Source organism: Sinocyclocheilus grahami, unplaced genomic scaffold (genome assembly GCF_001515645.1).
Source record: "Sinocyclocheilus grahami isolate Dianchi unplaced genomic scaffold, SAMN03320097.WGS_v1.1 scaffold896.1, whole genome shotgun sequence".
NCBI classification, from domain to species: Eukaryota; Metazoa; Chordata; class Actinopteri; order Cypriniformes; family Cyprinidae; genus Sinocyclocheilus; species Sinocyclocheilus grahami.
Window position 1 is genome coordinate 293,739 of NW_015506075.1, and position 12,890 is coordinate 306,628.

Here is a 12,890-nt window from a genome sequence, read left to right on the forward strand (position 1 = left end):
AATTACATAATTATTACTTATTCTCAGATTTTGACTTTTTGTGCAATAATTATGTATTTTTATCTCAGAATTGTGACGTTTTATCTCAAAATGTAGACCTTTTATCTCATCTCTTAAAGGCACAATATGTTTTAAAGATTTTTTTATTAAAATATCCAAAAACCACTAGAACAGTGTAATAGATTCCACACTCAGTCACAGCGTCATCAAACTACGTCTTTGTCTATTTGTTTATTTTGAATACGCGCCCTCTAGCGGCAAAAATGACATATTGTGCCTTTAATTCGTTTTTTGTTGTATTTTAAACTTTAATGTCATAATGATTACTTTTTAATCTCATAATTTTGACTTTTAATGTCATAGAAGTCCTTTTATTGTAGGCTATTCTTATGATGTCTGAAAATAGAGATTTTTTAAATCTCACATTTCATGTTGTAATATAAACCTTTATTTTAGAATTATGCCTTTTTGTCATATTTCTGACTTTTTGTCTAATCATTTAATTTTAATAATTTAACCGTTTTGCAAAAAAAAAATTATAATTAGGATTTATGACATGATTTTTCCTGTTGCGGTAATGTGCATTTTTAATAATAATAATAATAATAATAATAACAATAACAATAAAAACTCATGCCAAAGTGCTATTAAAACATTTATTTATGTATTTATTTTACATGGGGGGAGGGGGCTCTAAAATACTCGATTCTGATTGGTCTAATATTTTATAGCCGGTTTATACGATCGTAGAGATGATTAATCTCTGATTATTGAATAGTTTCAGAGAGTTAAGGGTTGGAGTTTATGGTTTTAAAGAGGTTAGAGAGTTAGTGGCGGGAGTGGATTTGGCTTTGTCTGCTCTGTCCTAACTTCCGGTCTGAGGTTGCTGCTGGACTCTTCTGGTCGGAAACCGATGTAATGAATGGGCTTCAGGGTTTGCGGGTCTGCACAAGCATGTTTCATAGGTAACGTTAGGGGTGTTTGAGCACGTTGGACAGCATTCATTGAAGTCGTTTCGCATTTCCCCCCCGCGCTTGTTTTTGGACAATGGCTTCTGAAAAGGGAAAGATTGCCCGAAAGCTGTTAGAGGAGAATCATGTTTCGGAAGAGCTTGGTAATGTAAGTGAAAACGAATCTCGCAACGAGTCCGTCTCCGAAGTGTCGAAGGCCGAGAAGGATAAGGAGGAAGAGAAGGATAAGGAAGAGAAAGATGACCCTGATTATGAGCCGTACGTACACGTTTTAAACTTCTGAACTCATTTGTGAGTTTTTATATCTGTATCTGTGTGTCTGCTCCGTGCATTTTGTTGATCTGTTGTTGCATATTTGAATTGTCGCGCACAATGCATGTGTTGCTTGCATGAATTGCATTGTGCGTTTTGCAACTCTTGCATATTTCTTTGCCCATCTCGTACGTGCATATGTGAATTGCTTTTGTGTAATTGTTAACTTGCATGCATATTGTGAATTACATAGTGCACCCGACCGATTCACAAACACGGGGTTGCCAGTCACTGGTATGCATACAATCGCTATATAGTAGTAATAAACACAATCTGTTTTCTCTAAAAGTGTCCCTACAAGTGCCCCTCTCTCACAAAACCCATCATCTAGCACAGTTTTATCATTGGTAGAATGAAAAATGGGTAAAATATTTTAATACAAGCATTTCAGTCAAATACAATTTATGCAGTATTTCAAACCTTTAAAGGAATAGTTCACTCGAAAATAAAATTGCCATCATTTACTTACCCTCATGTCGTTCCAACCCAGTATAAAGGGACTTCCATAGGAGGGGAAATAAATACCATGTATACAATATTATGCAATAGGGCTGTTAAAATGGCTGAAAAACTAAATTCGAATTTTGTACTTAAATATGATCAAAATTCGAATTATATTCGAATTTAAAATGCATAATTTCAGTTAGGGTGAAGAAAAGCTTTTGGCTTCCCTCGTGATGCCACAAGAGGGTGCATCATTCAAAGCATAAGATAACATGACTATCTGCGAAAAAAGTGCATAATGTTTAAAATCATGTTTATAAACCAATTATAATTAAGTTACTTAAACAGCTCTAAACAAAACAGCATCATGTATGCATGCATAGTTTAATACAAAGGGGGGAAAGCCAATCACACAGAATTCATTTTTCATTTAAAAACATGAGATGCAGTGGGATAGGGGAAAAACCTGCCATAAAGTCTCGAGATATGTTTTTTCAAAGTTAAACTTGCATTCATTTTACATGGATTTTTAAACATGCGGCTCTTTTGTGCGAGAGGCGAGTGCAACAGTAATAGATATCCCTCTAGAAAATGCGTGAAATATGTGTTCTATGTGAACGGCTTGGTTTCGGGTTTGATGTAAACAAGATCATCTCCACATTGATGTTCCGCATCTAGTGGCTTCAACTGGACAGGCTAACAAAAACATTATAATGCAAGGACACTTACATCGTCATCGCATCTCGTGCGCCGCTGATGAGGCTGCCTCCTTAACGCACACCTAAAATTCGAATGCAACGTTTTTGCATTCGAATGTGGATTTTTATTTTAAATTCTCACGAATATTCGAAATTCTAATTTTTTTTGGACAGCCCTACTATGCAATGGGAACCATCGACTGTTTGATTACCAGCAGGGTCATTCCATGTCAATTCAACAAAATTTCAGAAACATCCCCGGCTCAAATTTTTGATTTTGCTCATGTTATTTTCTGTAGAAAGATAAACGTGATGAAAGCCAAAATATTAAATCTCATGGATGATTATCTACGGAGTAATCCCCTATTTTGTTGAGGGAGGTCAAAATGGCAGCTTTCACCTGAGATTTAGAGCCAAATTACAAGGGGGTAAAAATGACTTCGGAAAGATGGCAGCATCGTAATGTTACTTTTACACAGAGATTGGTAGGTCTATCAGTAAAATCTGTTGACTTTAGCCATTTTTGCTGCGTTATGTGACAGTGGTGACTAGTGCTTGGCGGTATGACCAAAAATTGATATCACAGTATTTTTCAAAATTATACCGGTTTCACGGTACATGACGGTATTTTTTTTTTTTCATGCATGACCGGGTGTTAACCATATTTTCTACTGATTGAGAGAGGAAATACTGCAGTATATTGACTTAGAATGCCCTATTTTACTGTCATGATGAGTGAATATTGTCAAAAAATACCACACTAAATAGTGACTAAACACGACCCCTTTTAATACATGTTACAACAAGGAGTCACTCTCATTTATAAATCGCAGCATCGTCTGATAAAATCAACATGCATCTACACTAAAGAGCGGCTATGCGGTTGTTTTGGCTATATTACTTTTTTGCCTCATGCAGCGCACTGCCTGGGTCTGAGTAACAAACAAAAAAAAACAAACAAAAAAGTGCATGTGATATTAACAGACAAACTACGCTCATATTTATAATTCCAAACAATCAGTAAGCGACAGGTGCTAGGAAACGCTGTTTTGTACTCATTTATTGACGAGTCGGCTGCGGTGCGGCCAACTGAATGAGCTGCTTCTCTGCCGCTCACTGCACAGAACAGACGCCGAGAGAGGTGACACTTCTCCGGGAAAGGCAGACCTCGCGTTCGCGGGACAGCACTGGTAAAATCTTCCAACTGAACTAAACTAAGGTTTATACAAAAAAGTCGCTAGGTTTGTCAATATGAATATTCTATGTAAAAAAGCCGCTAAAAGGGTCTGAAAGTTGCTAAATCTAGTGCTACAGTCGCGCTCGTGTGTGTGAGACGCTGGAGCTGATGGCAGGGGGCGGTGGATATTTGTGGCGGTCAATGTGGATATTGTGGATGAGTTCTTCTGTGTCATCACGTTCTACAGCTTCAGTTTCTGAACTTTCACGCTTAGTAACACATACAGCTGTTCCCTCACCACAGTGCAACAGTGAAAAGGGACCCCTTTCAAACAGTGTCGCGTTCCGAACGTTGTTTAACCATATTTTAAAAATTCATGTCATAACAAAAATAAACACCGGTATTCGATATGAACGGTATACCGCCCAGCACTAATGGTGACCAAAAAATATTAGTAAAATAAAAAATTTGAGCCGGGGACCTCTGGTTGAGTTGACACGGAATAAACTCAGCATTCTTCAAAATATCTTCTTTTATGTTCAACATAAGAAAGAAACTCATACAGGTTTGGAACGACGTGAGGGTGAGTAAATGACAACATTTTCAGTTTTGGGTGAACTATCCCTTTAGTGGCGGTTCTGGATTATGTGGTGCCCTAGGCAAAAAATAGACATGCCCCCAATGTAATATTACATATGCAATAAAGTGGGAATAGTATTAAATGTGACACACTTTTATTGCAGAACTATATACAACACCAGACAAATGCACTAAATAAAATATTTTAATAAATTAATATTTACAATAAGCACTTAACTCTAATAACTGTTAAACAATAAAATAACTACAGAATTGTCTAAAATCAGCTTTCTTCCATTTAAGTAGGATTACTCTTCATCCAAATTAACATTGTAGCCCCTCTGGTCTTCAGTGATGCAAGGACAAAGTTTGAGCACATACATGTAATATCTGAGTAAGAGCAGAGCCACTTCATAAGAGAACATTGTATTTTTGAAAGCACCCATCAAGAGTTCTGTGCAAGAGCGAAGGAAATCGGGTTGCAAGTGGAGAGATTCTTGCTCACGCATTACATGGATGTGCTATCGTGTTACAATAATGTGCTCTTGATATTTGTCATAAAAACAACACCTAGGGCTGCACAATTAATCAAATTTCTAATCGCGATTACAATTATGGATGCCACAATTATGTAATCGTTCAAAGCTGCAATGAATCGTTCAAAGTCCACTTATGTTATTCTGCATGCTTAAGATGCGTTTTTTTTCTTTTTACATGTTATCTTAAGGGTTTTTCCCATTATTTTAGTATAACATTATAATACCATTCACATTTTTTATTTTTTTTTATAATTTAAAAAAGAAACCAATCCAATGTATAGTTGACATTTGAGGCTTAATACTATAGAAAAGCACTAAAAGTTTTTCAGTTAGAGTGTTTTCAGCTTGTTTGTTTTCATATAAAAATACGGCATGCAGTTGCATCAAACAATGGTATAAACATCATTCAATGTAAATTGTGATAATCGTAATTAATAATCGCAATTACAATTTCAAGGGAATAATCGACAATTATGATTTTTGTCATAGTCATGCAGCCCTAATAACACCATATAAACTGCCTAAAATTAATTTAAAATTAAACGTAGTGTAGCCTGTGTGTAGTATAGTGTGTGTTCACATATGCATGCATCAGATGCACATGTGTATTGCGCATGTCCACTTATCAGTGTGTGTTTGTTCTGTTACAGTCTAGATTCAAGCGATGATGAATGGGAAGCAGACAACGAGCCGAGCCCCAAAAAACGTGAAATCGTCCCATCCCCCATCACCACACCACAAACCCCCAGAACCCCTGCATCCTCTGTTGGTTTCTTGAGTCCAAGGTCAACACGCAGAGGAAAAACTCGTTCTAAACGGGGGAGAAAAAGGTCTGCAGCTTGCATGTCAGAGGACAGTGAAATGGGCTTTTGGAATGACATAAGCGTGGAGGATGAAGCTCCGGTGCTACCCAATTTTGTTCCAAAGCGAAATCCGGGAACTCAGCTCATCATGGCCAGTAATTATTCCCCCTTGCAATTATTTCAGCTTTTCTTCCCGTACTCCGTGATGGCCACCATTGTGAAGAACACAAATAGTTATGCAAAAATGAGGACTGAAGCTGGGAAGAAATTCTTGTGGTTGCCTTTGAAGGTGAAGGAACTATATTCGTATATTGCACTTGTTATTTACATGGGACTCCTCAGCACAAAAACTATAACAGATTACTGGTCAGGCAAAGAAATTTACAATTTGCCATTCCCAAAATCAGTGATGTCCAGGAGCAGATTTCAGGCCATCGCTTGGAACCTGCATCTTTGCGATCTTCAGGAGGATCGAGCGAATGCGAAGAAAAAGGGGACTCCAGACCATGACAGACTTTTCAAAATCAAGCCTCTGTACACTGACATCATCACAGCATGCAAAACGTACTTCCATCCAAACAGAGAGCTGGCGGTGGATGAAAGGATGGTGGCATCTAAAGCGAGAATTGGCTTCAAACAGTACATGAAGGACAAGCCAACCAAGTGGGGTTACAAACTCTTCGTTCTTGCTGATTCTGCATGTGGCTACACATGGAACTTCTTTGTTTATGAAGGCAAGTCTTCTTTGGCCACAGGTAAAGGACTGAGTTATGATTCTGTGGTACGCCTCTTGGATCTGTCTGTTCTTGGCAAGGGCTACCATGTGTATATGGACAACTTTTATACAAGCCCAGGCCTTTTGTTGGACTTGCTGGAGAAACAGACAGTTGCGTGTGGCACGATACGCTCCCATGTACAGGGCTTTCCTAGAACAAGGGCCAATGAGCTCAGCGAAAGGGCACAAAGAGGATCCATACGCTGGCTTCGTGAAGGTACGCTCCTCTTTGTGAGGTGGATGGACACAAAACTGGTTTCGATGTGTTCGACGATTCACAAGGCATATGATGGCTCTACCGTCTTAAGGCATGTCAAGAATCCCAAGAAAGAATGGGAAAAGCGCCAAATCACAACTCCGGAGACAGCGAAGGACTACAATAAATATATGGGAGGAGTGGACCATTCAGATGCCCTGATTGGGTACTACAATGTCATACACAAGACCAAAAAATGGTACAAGACCTTTTTTTTCCATTTTGTCGATATCGCAGTGGTGAACAGTTTAATTATCCACCAGCATCTGTTGAAATCTCAGAACAAGACCCCTCTCACCCAGAAGGAATTTCGAGAGACACTCGTGACTGAGCTGGTAGGGACTGTCATACCGCCCAGCGCATCAGAAGACGCGGAGCCATCCACATCATGTGACCAAGAGACCTCTGGACCATCTGCTGCGGAGGAAGACCTATGCTGGCCGGAGTATTTCGGGTCAGATGCCACAAGTGGGAGGAGAGTTTGTGTCCTGTGCAAAATTTCAGGTCACAAAGTAAAGACACCTGTGTACTGTACAAAATGCGATGTAGCTTTGTGCTTTGTGTCTTCAAGGAACTGCTTCAAAAAATGGCACACTGTGAAACCCTCTGAAAGCGATGAGGAAAAATAAGTGCATTGTTTTTTGTCAGCGGAGATTTGACTAAAAGCTGTGCACTTGCCCCACTGAAGTGTTTTAAAGTTTTTTTTCATTATATAGTAACTTCTTACATTGTAGATTAGTAGCTGTTGACATTTATGTATCCCTCGTTTTTATAATATGCTTTACACTACATTTTTCCTATATCCATTTAATTTTCTTTCTTTCTTTAGATTTTTTTTGGACCAACTAGTTGTTTTAGTATTGTGTAAAATAAAAAGCAAGAACTGCTACTTGGTCTCCTTTTGCTTGTTTGTCACATGATACGAGTCAGCTTAAGGCTGTAGTACACTACATGACTTTTGCACACATTTTTGCCTCAGTTTGCAGTCTGGACGATTCAATGTTAATTGCTGAAAATCAGAGCCAGTCTGCAGATTTTGGGCAGTTAGTTGATGGATTTCACAGTCAGTTGCACAATTTATGAAGGGCACAAACCTTTTGTAACCATTTATGAAGTCCGCAAGTGTGTGATGTTTTAAAATCTGTTCTGGTTTTAAAAGTGGTTTATTCAAGCCTTTAGTGTGATAAAATATTTGAAGACTGCCTTGTGATGTATAGCATATAGTAAAAGTAGGATTTTTTTAGGTAATATTTGCAGTTAAACAGAAGTTACCCCTCTAATTCACGCAAAGCTTCATGGGGCGAAGGAAAGTGGATAACTTTTGTTTAGAAAGTGTTGAAGGTGTTTGCTGCCACCTACTGAAATTAAAGGAACTTTTCAGCACGGACAGGTTACTGATTAGGAGATTTTTTAAAAATAAAATAATGCTAGCCTATCTCTTCGGCCATTAATCATGCATGCTGGAATGATAGGTCATTTCAGTCAAATTAATATTGACTTAAAACCAGTTTATTTGTTGCCACAAAACGCGTTTTCAGTTCCCTAATACATATGCTTATTTACGTTTTTTTTACAAGTCTGGTAATTTAACTCTAAAAAGGGGAACACAGACATTTGAGAACCTGTGGGGAGAAGCAGTGAAAGTGTAGGTCTTATTTCTTGGTTTCATTTTGAAAGGGTGTTTGTTGTGAATATTTAGATGAAGTGACTTTTGTTTTCTACATTCTTTGTTTAGCTCGCAGGAAGCATTTATAACTGCAACCTGTAGTGGGAAATCTACTCACCCTCTGATAAAAGTTGATCTAGTTCACATATTTACACATGTTGGAAAACAGTATTAGAGCATTAGTTTATTAGGTTTACATTGAAATGTTTTTTACATCTAAATGTTTGTATCAGGGAGTATGGGTATAGGGGTATAAATCCAGATATAAAAACAGTCAAGGTTCCATATTTGGTAACTGTTTTGTAATAGAAGTGATATTGTGACAGAAAATGATCGACTTGTGACAGAAAACTGCATCAAGAAATTCAATAGAGTTTGGGTGTAACCCAGTGCTTATTTTTGGTATAGTGCCCAAACAAAATCTCACAGGAACCACAATTTTTGTGATATCAACTTCAAATTTGAAATATAACTTGGTTAGACTTTGATTTTATAGCAATTTTAGAGTGCAACATATTTGATCAAATATTTATTTTATATATAATAAAAAATGTATAGTACATTAACTTTACTGTAAACTTTTTCTGAAATGCTTTCACTTCAGCAATCTAAAAAGAGACCAACCTTAGGTCTGTATTCCAAAGCGTTCAGGAATTACAACCATGTTGTAACAAGCATTGATAAGCATGCGTTCTGTTTTCAGGGGGTGACGTGTCCTGGGGGATATAAACATTAAAATCAAAAGTAAGACCAGTTTTGACAAATAAATAAATAATGAAATTGTATTATTTGAGTCCCAATAAGATGCAAAATAGCAATAAATTCATTTTCTGATGTCTTCAAGGTTTTGCCCTTTTTAGGGTTAAGCACCAGTAAATGTCTAGTCCAGGGGTGCCCAAACTCGGTCCTGGAGGGCCGGTGTCCTGCAGTTTAGCTCCAACTTGCCTCAACACACCTGCCTTTAAGTTTCTAGTATGCCTAGAAAGAGCTTGATTATCTGGTTCAGGTGTGTTTAATTGGGGTTGGAGCTAAACTCTTCAGGACACCGGCCCTCCAGGACCGAGTTTGGACACCCCTGGTCTAGTCCCAGGCACTCAGACTGGGGGACTCTCGCCACAGAAGATCTGCTGAATCATGGGCTGCTCCTGCCGTGACTCGCCCGTATGTCTGCAGTTGTGCTTGCGTGTCGAGCAGGTGTTCAGCAGAGACCCAGAGCAACAAAGCCTTGTACTAACATACTGACCTACCAATGTTAGTACTTAATTATGTTTGTTAGCATGAAGTCCACTGGGCTAAGTAGTACAAAAGCCAAACGAGCAGGTGTTGTTACAAAACCTAATTGGGCGAGTTTAGAGCTAATCTGTGGATCCTGGAACTCTATAATGGACATGCGCTGTCAGACATTGACTTTTGCATATCATTTTAATGGTTAACATTACGACTTGCAGTTGCTATTTGCACATGGCTTAGCTGTGTGAAATCAAATCAAATATTGTTGAAACAAAACAGGCTGCAAATAAATTCACTGACATTCATTTTATTTAACTGATTCCATTTTTATTTTTTATTGGGTAAAACAAGTGTAGCGAATCAGCTCGTGGGAAATATGAATAATTAACCATAACTAGTTATAATTAACTATTCATATTTTAGATCCACTGTAGATATTTAGCTGACCACTCAGGGTCAACCGTCTTGTCAATTCTAAGAACGTTAATTTCCTGGTTAAAGGAAATAACTTTCTTACTGTACAATTCTATAAGTTTGTAACATAAATCTGCATGATTATTGACTCCGGTTATGAGTAAACAATGAACACATCAAGTGTGATACAAGTAAGGTTTTATTAACTACATAAACACTTAAACTAGTCCAACATACTACTAAGTTTTTATTTAACAAATCGCAATTGAAATTCATAAAATAGGCACATGGATTTTTATTTATATTCCATTATGACCAGTAGGTAGCACTCTCTGACTGCTACACTAGGATAGTTCTCTTCTACAGCATGCAAGTCCACTAATACAACATAATAAAAAAAACATATAGTTTATTTTACAAGTATCTGTTAACATTCAGGTTAATAATCTGCAATGCAGGCCAGGCCATTTGTTGCCTTTAAGCCAGAAATAGTGTAATTTTAGTTGTTAGGCCTACAGATTATATGTGACAATTTTTGGGGGGAAAAGTAATAATAAAATGCACATAAAGCTTAGTCTTGTTGACCATATGACCTTGTTGCATCTTTTGGCACAATAAGAACCATATTTATAATATATCTCATGTAGGTCAGATCTCAGTTCTGGGTCTAGGTCACAAAGGTCAGGCATGTGTAGAAGATACAATAACCCCAGGTGTCTTTTTTTCCTATTTCTTTTCCAATACCTTTGTATTTATCATGTAATTCAATCTAATTTTATCATGCAAGGGTCTATGACCATGGGGTCTGTGAATGTGTTGCTGGGGGTCAGTGTTCAGATATATAAACCCATAATTTTACCACATTTCTTATCACAGCTGCTTAAATGAATATTTAGCCTACTATTAGTTTGTTAAGAGTAATAAATAGCTAATGTCATAATGCTTGGTAATGTTGAAGCAACTGTATGTAGTTTTGTTTATTTTTTGACTTTGAAGCAGTTATGTGAGTGGAATTCACTGTCATAAATATGCCTGTATAAATAATATAACTGTACACATGCTTTTATTGCTTGCTGTAAAGCAATCCACACTTTTCACAGAATTTCACAGCATTTCACCAAACGTTCATGCTCCGAATATTATTAATAATGCCTCTGGATAACAGGGAGCGTGGGAAAGAGAAGTCATTCGTCTTATTAGAAGTCCGTGTACCATCAGAATGATTTGGGACTGATTTTTCAAGGTAAAAAAAAAGTACATAAAGTTGCTGTAAGTTATTTTAAAGTGTTACTGGGAAAATCTAGCCTTTTATTGATAGAGCATACTTAGATTTAGTCCTAACTTATTTGTCATATGTACATTGTGTTAGTGTTGTATTGTTTTTACTTTTATATTTACACTGTACAAAGTGCTTTGAGCAATGGCTGAAATATTATTATTATATATTATTATTATTGTTGTTTTTATTAGAAACTCAGTTGTATGACACAGCTAGTCATGTGATGTCAACATGGCCACGCCCATGAAGGGGCGACCCGCCTCATGCATGTCATGTTAAACAAAGCAACTTTCTAGAAGACTGGTTGTCTTCTATGTGCATGTACATCATTGAACTATTTTATTTATTAAGTGCAGTTTTTCCAAAACGCCATAATTAACTCATGTATAAAAATAATATTTCTTATTTTTCTCCCTGTAAATTTAAAATCTACGCTTGCATTGCAATAGTAAATGAGGGGGATGAGAGGGAGTGGCAGTAAAGTTCTTTTGCGCTGTGTGTGTGTGTGTGTGTGTGTGTGTGTGTAATTGAGCAGCAGTAGTTTGATGTAATGGAGGGGATGGGCGAGTCAGTCCGCCTACACGGGCTTTGTGTTGATGTTCAGGCGGTGCAACAGCGCTGACAGTCCGCGACCAGAGCAGCACCAGAGAACAGCATTCCCAACACCCATCCTCCATCAAGACAGGAAGAGAGGGAGAGAAAGAGGACAGACGGTGTTTTGGGCGATTTGACTGTAAGGGAGTGGAGCTGGACTGAATCATGGCCACTTCAACGTCTTGCACGGGCTCCACACTGCTGCAGCCAATTAGCAAGATTATTGATCTGCCACTGGACCAGGTAAACTGTCACTTTAACTGGGATTTATGTTTCGCTTTTGTCATTTTGCCAAGCGAAGATCGCTAGCTGGCGAGCCGTTTGCTGTAAATCCAGCACATTTGATGCGCACCGACAACTGCATGATATAAGAGCGTTTTGGTATGATATTGTATGACATAACAAGCCTGAAATTCATCTTCGCGCATTTCATAACGCTCGTTTGTCTCATTTTCCTTCCTGTATTTTTCTCAAAATATTGGCTGTTGACAAGTGAGTCACAGGCTTTGTTGGTAAACCAAGTATGTTATCTGTTCAGACAGCATTTTAGGCATCTAGGCGCCTTCAGAGAAGTCCAAACATCATGCTCGCGAGCGCCAGTGAAGCCCCGTGATGTTGTCTATGTAGGCAGCTCGACAGGTTTTGACACACCGCCATAGTCACGATTTCGCCTGGGCTGGAGAGACGTTTTGCAAAAAAAAAAAAGAGAGATTATATTTACTGATGTCCTAAATACAAACCGTTGTACCATGAATTATTAAAGCAAAAGAACGACTTCAGTTAAGGCAGCGAGACGAGAGTTTTTTTTAGCATGAAAAGAAATGAGTTTTGTTTCATTTCCCCATTTTGTTCACGTTGTTTGTTTTTAGATGTCTCTTCTTGGATGTTCGTCTTCTCAGCATGTTTTATCTCGCGTAAAAACATTTTGTATTTTTAGGTGATTTACTTCAAAATTTTTACAAATTTATTGGAAGACCAGAGGTTTTTCTTTTCATGTCCTCTGGTAAATAGTGGTGGGGACTTTGATTCATCCAAGACAAGTGACTCGATTCTTTTGAATCAGTTCACTAAAAGGATTCATTAACGTGTTCCTTATTTCCTCAAGATTTTTTCTCCTATATATATATATATATATATATATATATATATATAT

At 37.7% G+C, this 12,890-nt stretch overlaps 2 protein-coding genes across 2 annotated transcripts in view; both read left to right on the plus strand.

Moving 5' to 3' along the window:
* The first annotated feature begins 845 nt into the window (after nucleotides 1-845).
* Nucleotides 846-7,231, plus strand: LOC107563911 (piggyBac transposable element-derived protein 4-like). Its single transcript, XM_016248891.1, has 2 exons — nucleotides 846-1,229; nucleotides 5,371-7,231. The coding sequence occupies exons 1-2, from the start codon at nucleotides 1,048-1,050 to the stop codon at nucleotides 7,181-7,183; spliced, it is 1,995 nt and encodes a 664-aa protein (XP_016104377.1). The 5' UTR covers nucleotides 846-1,047; the 3' UTR covers nucleotides 7,184-7,231.
* Nucleotides 7,232-11,592: 4,361 nt separating this feature from the next.
* The window catches only part of mboat2a (membrane bound O-acyltransferase domain containing 2a), a 71,358-nt gene continuing 70,060 nt past the window's right edge, over nucleotides 11,593-12,890 (plus strand). The window contains exon 1 of the mRNA XM_016248880.1: nucleotides 11,593-11,980. Coding sequence (XP_016104366.1) covers nucleotides 11,903-11,980 — 78 coding nt within the window. The 5' untranslated portion in view covers nucleotides 11,593-11,902. The remainder of the gene's footprint in view (nucleotides 11,981-12,890) is intronic.

Excerpts from the sequence above, each read along its gene's own strand:
- LOC107563911 (XM_016248891.1), top strand. The coding sequence starts at position 1,048 with ATGGCTTCTGAAAAGGGAAAGATTGCCCGAAAGCTGTTAGAGGAGAAT. Across the intron at positions 1,230-5,370 it reads GATGACCCTGATTATGAGCC|TCTAGATTCAAGCGATGATG; the intron begins GTACGTACACGT and ends GTTCTGTTACAG.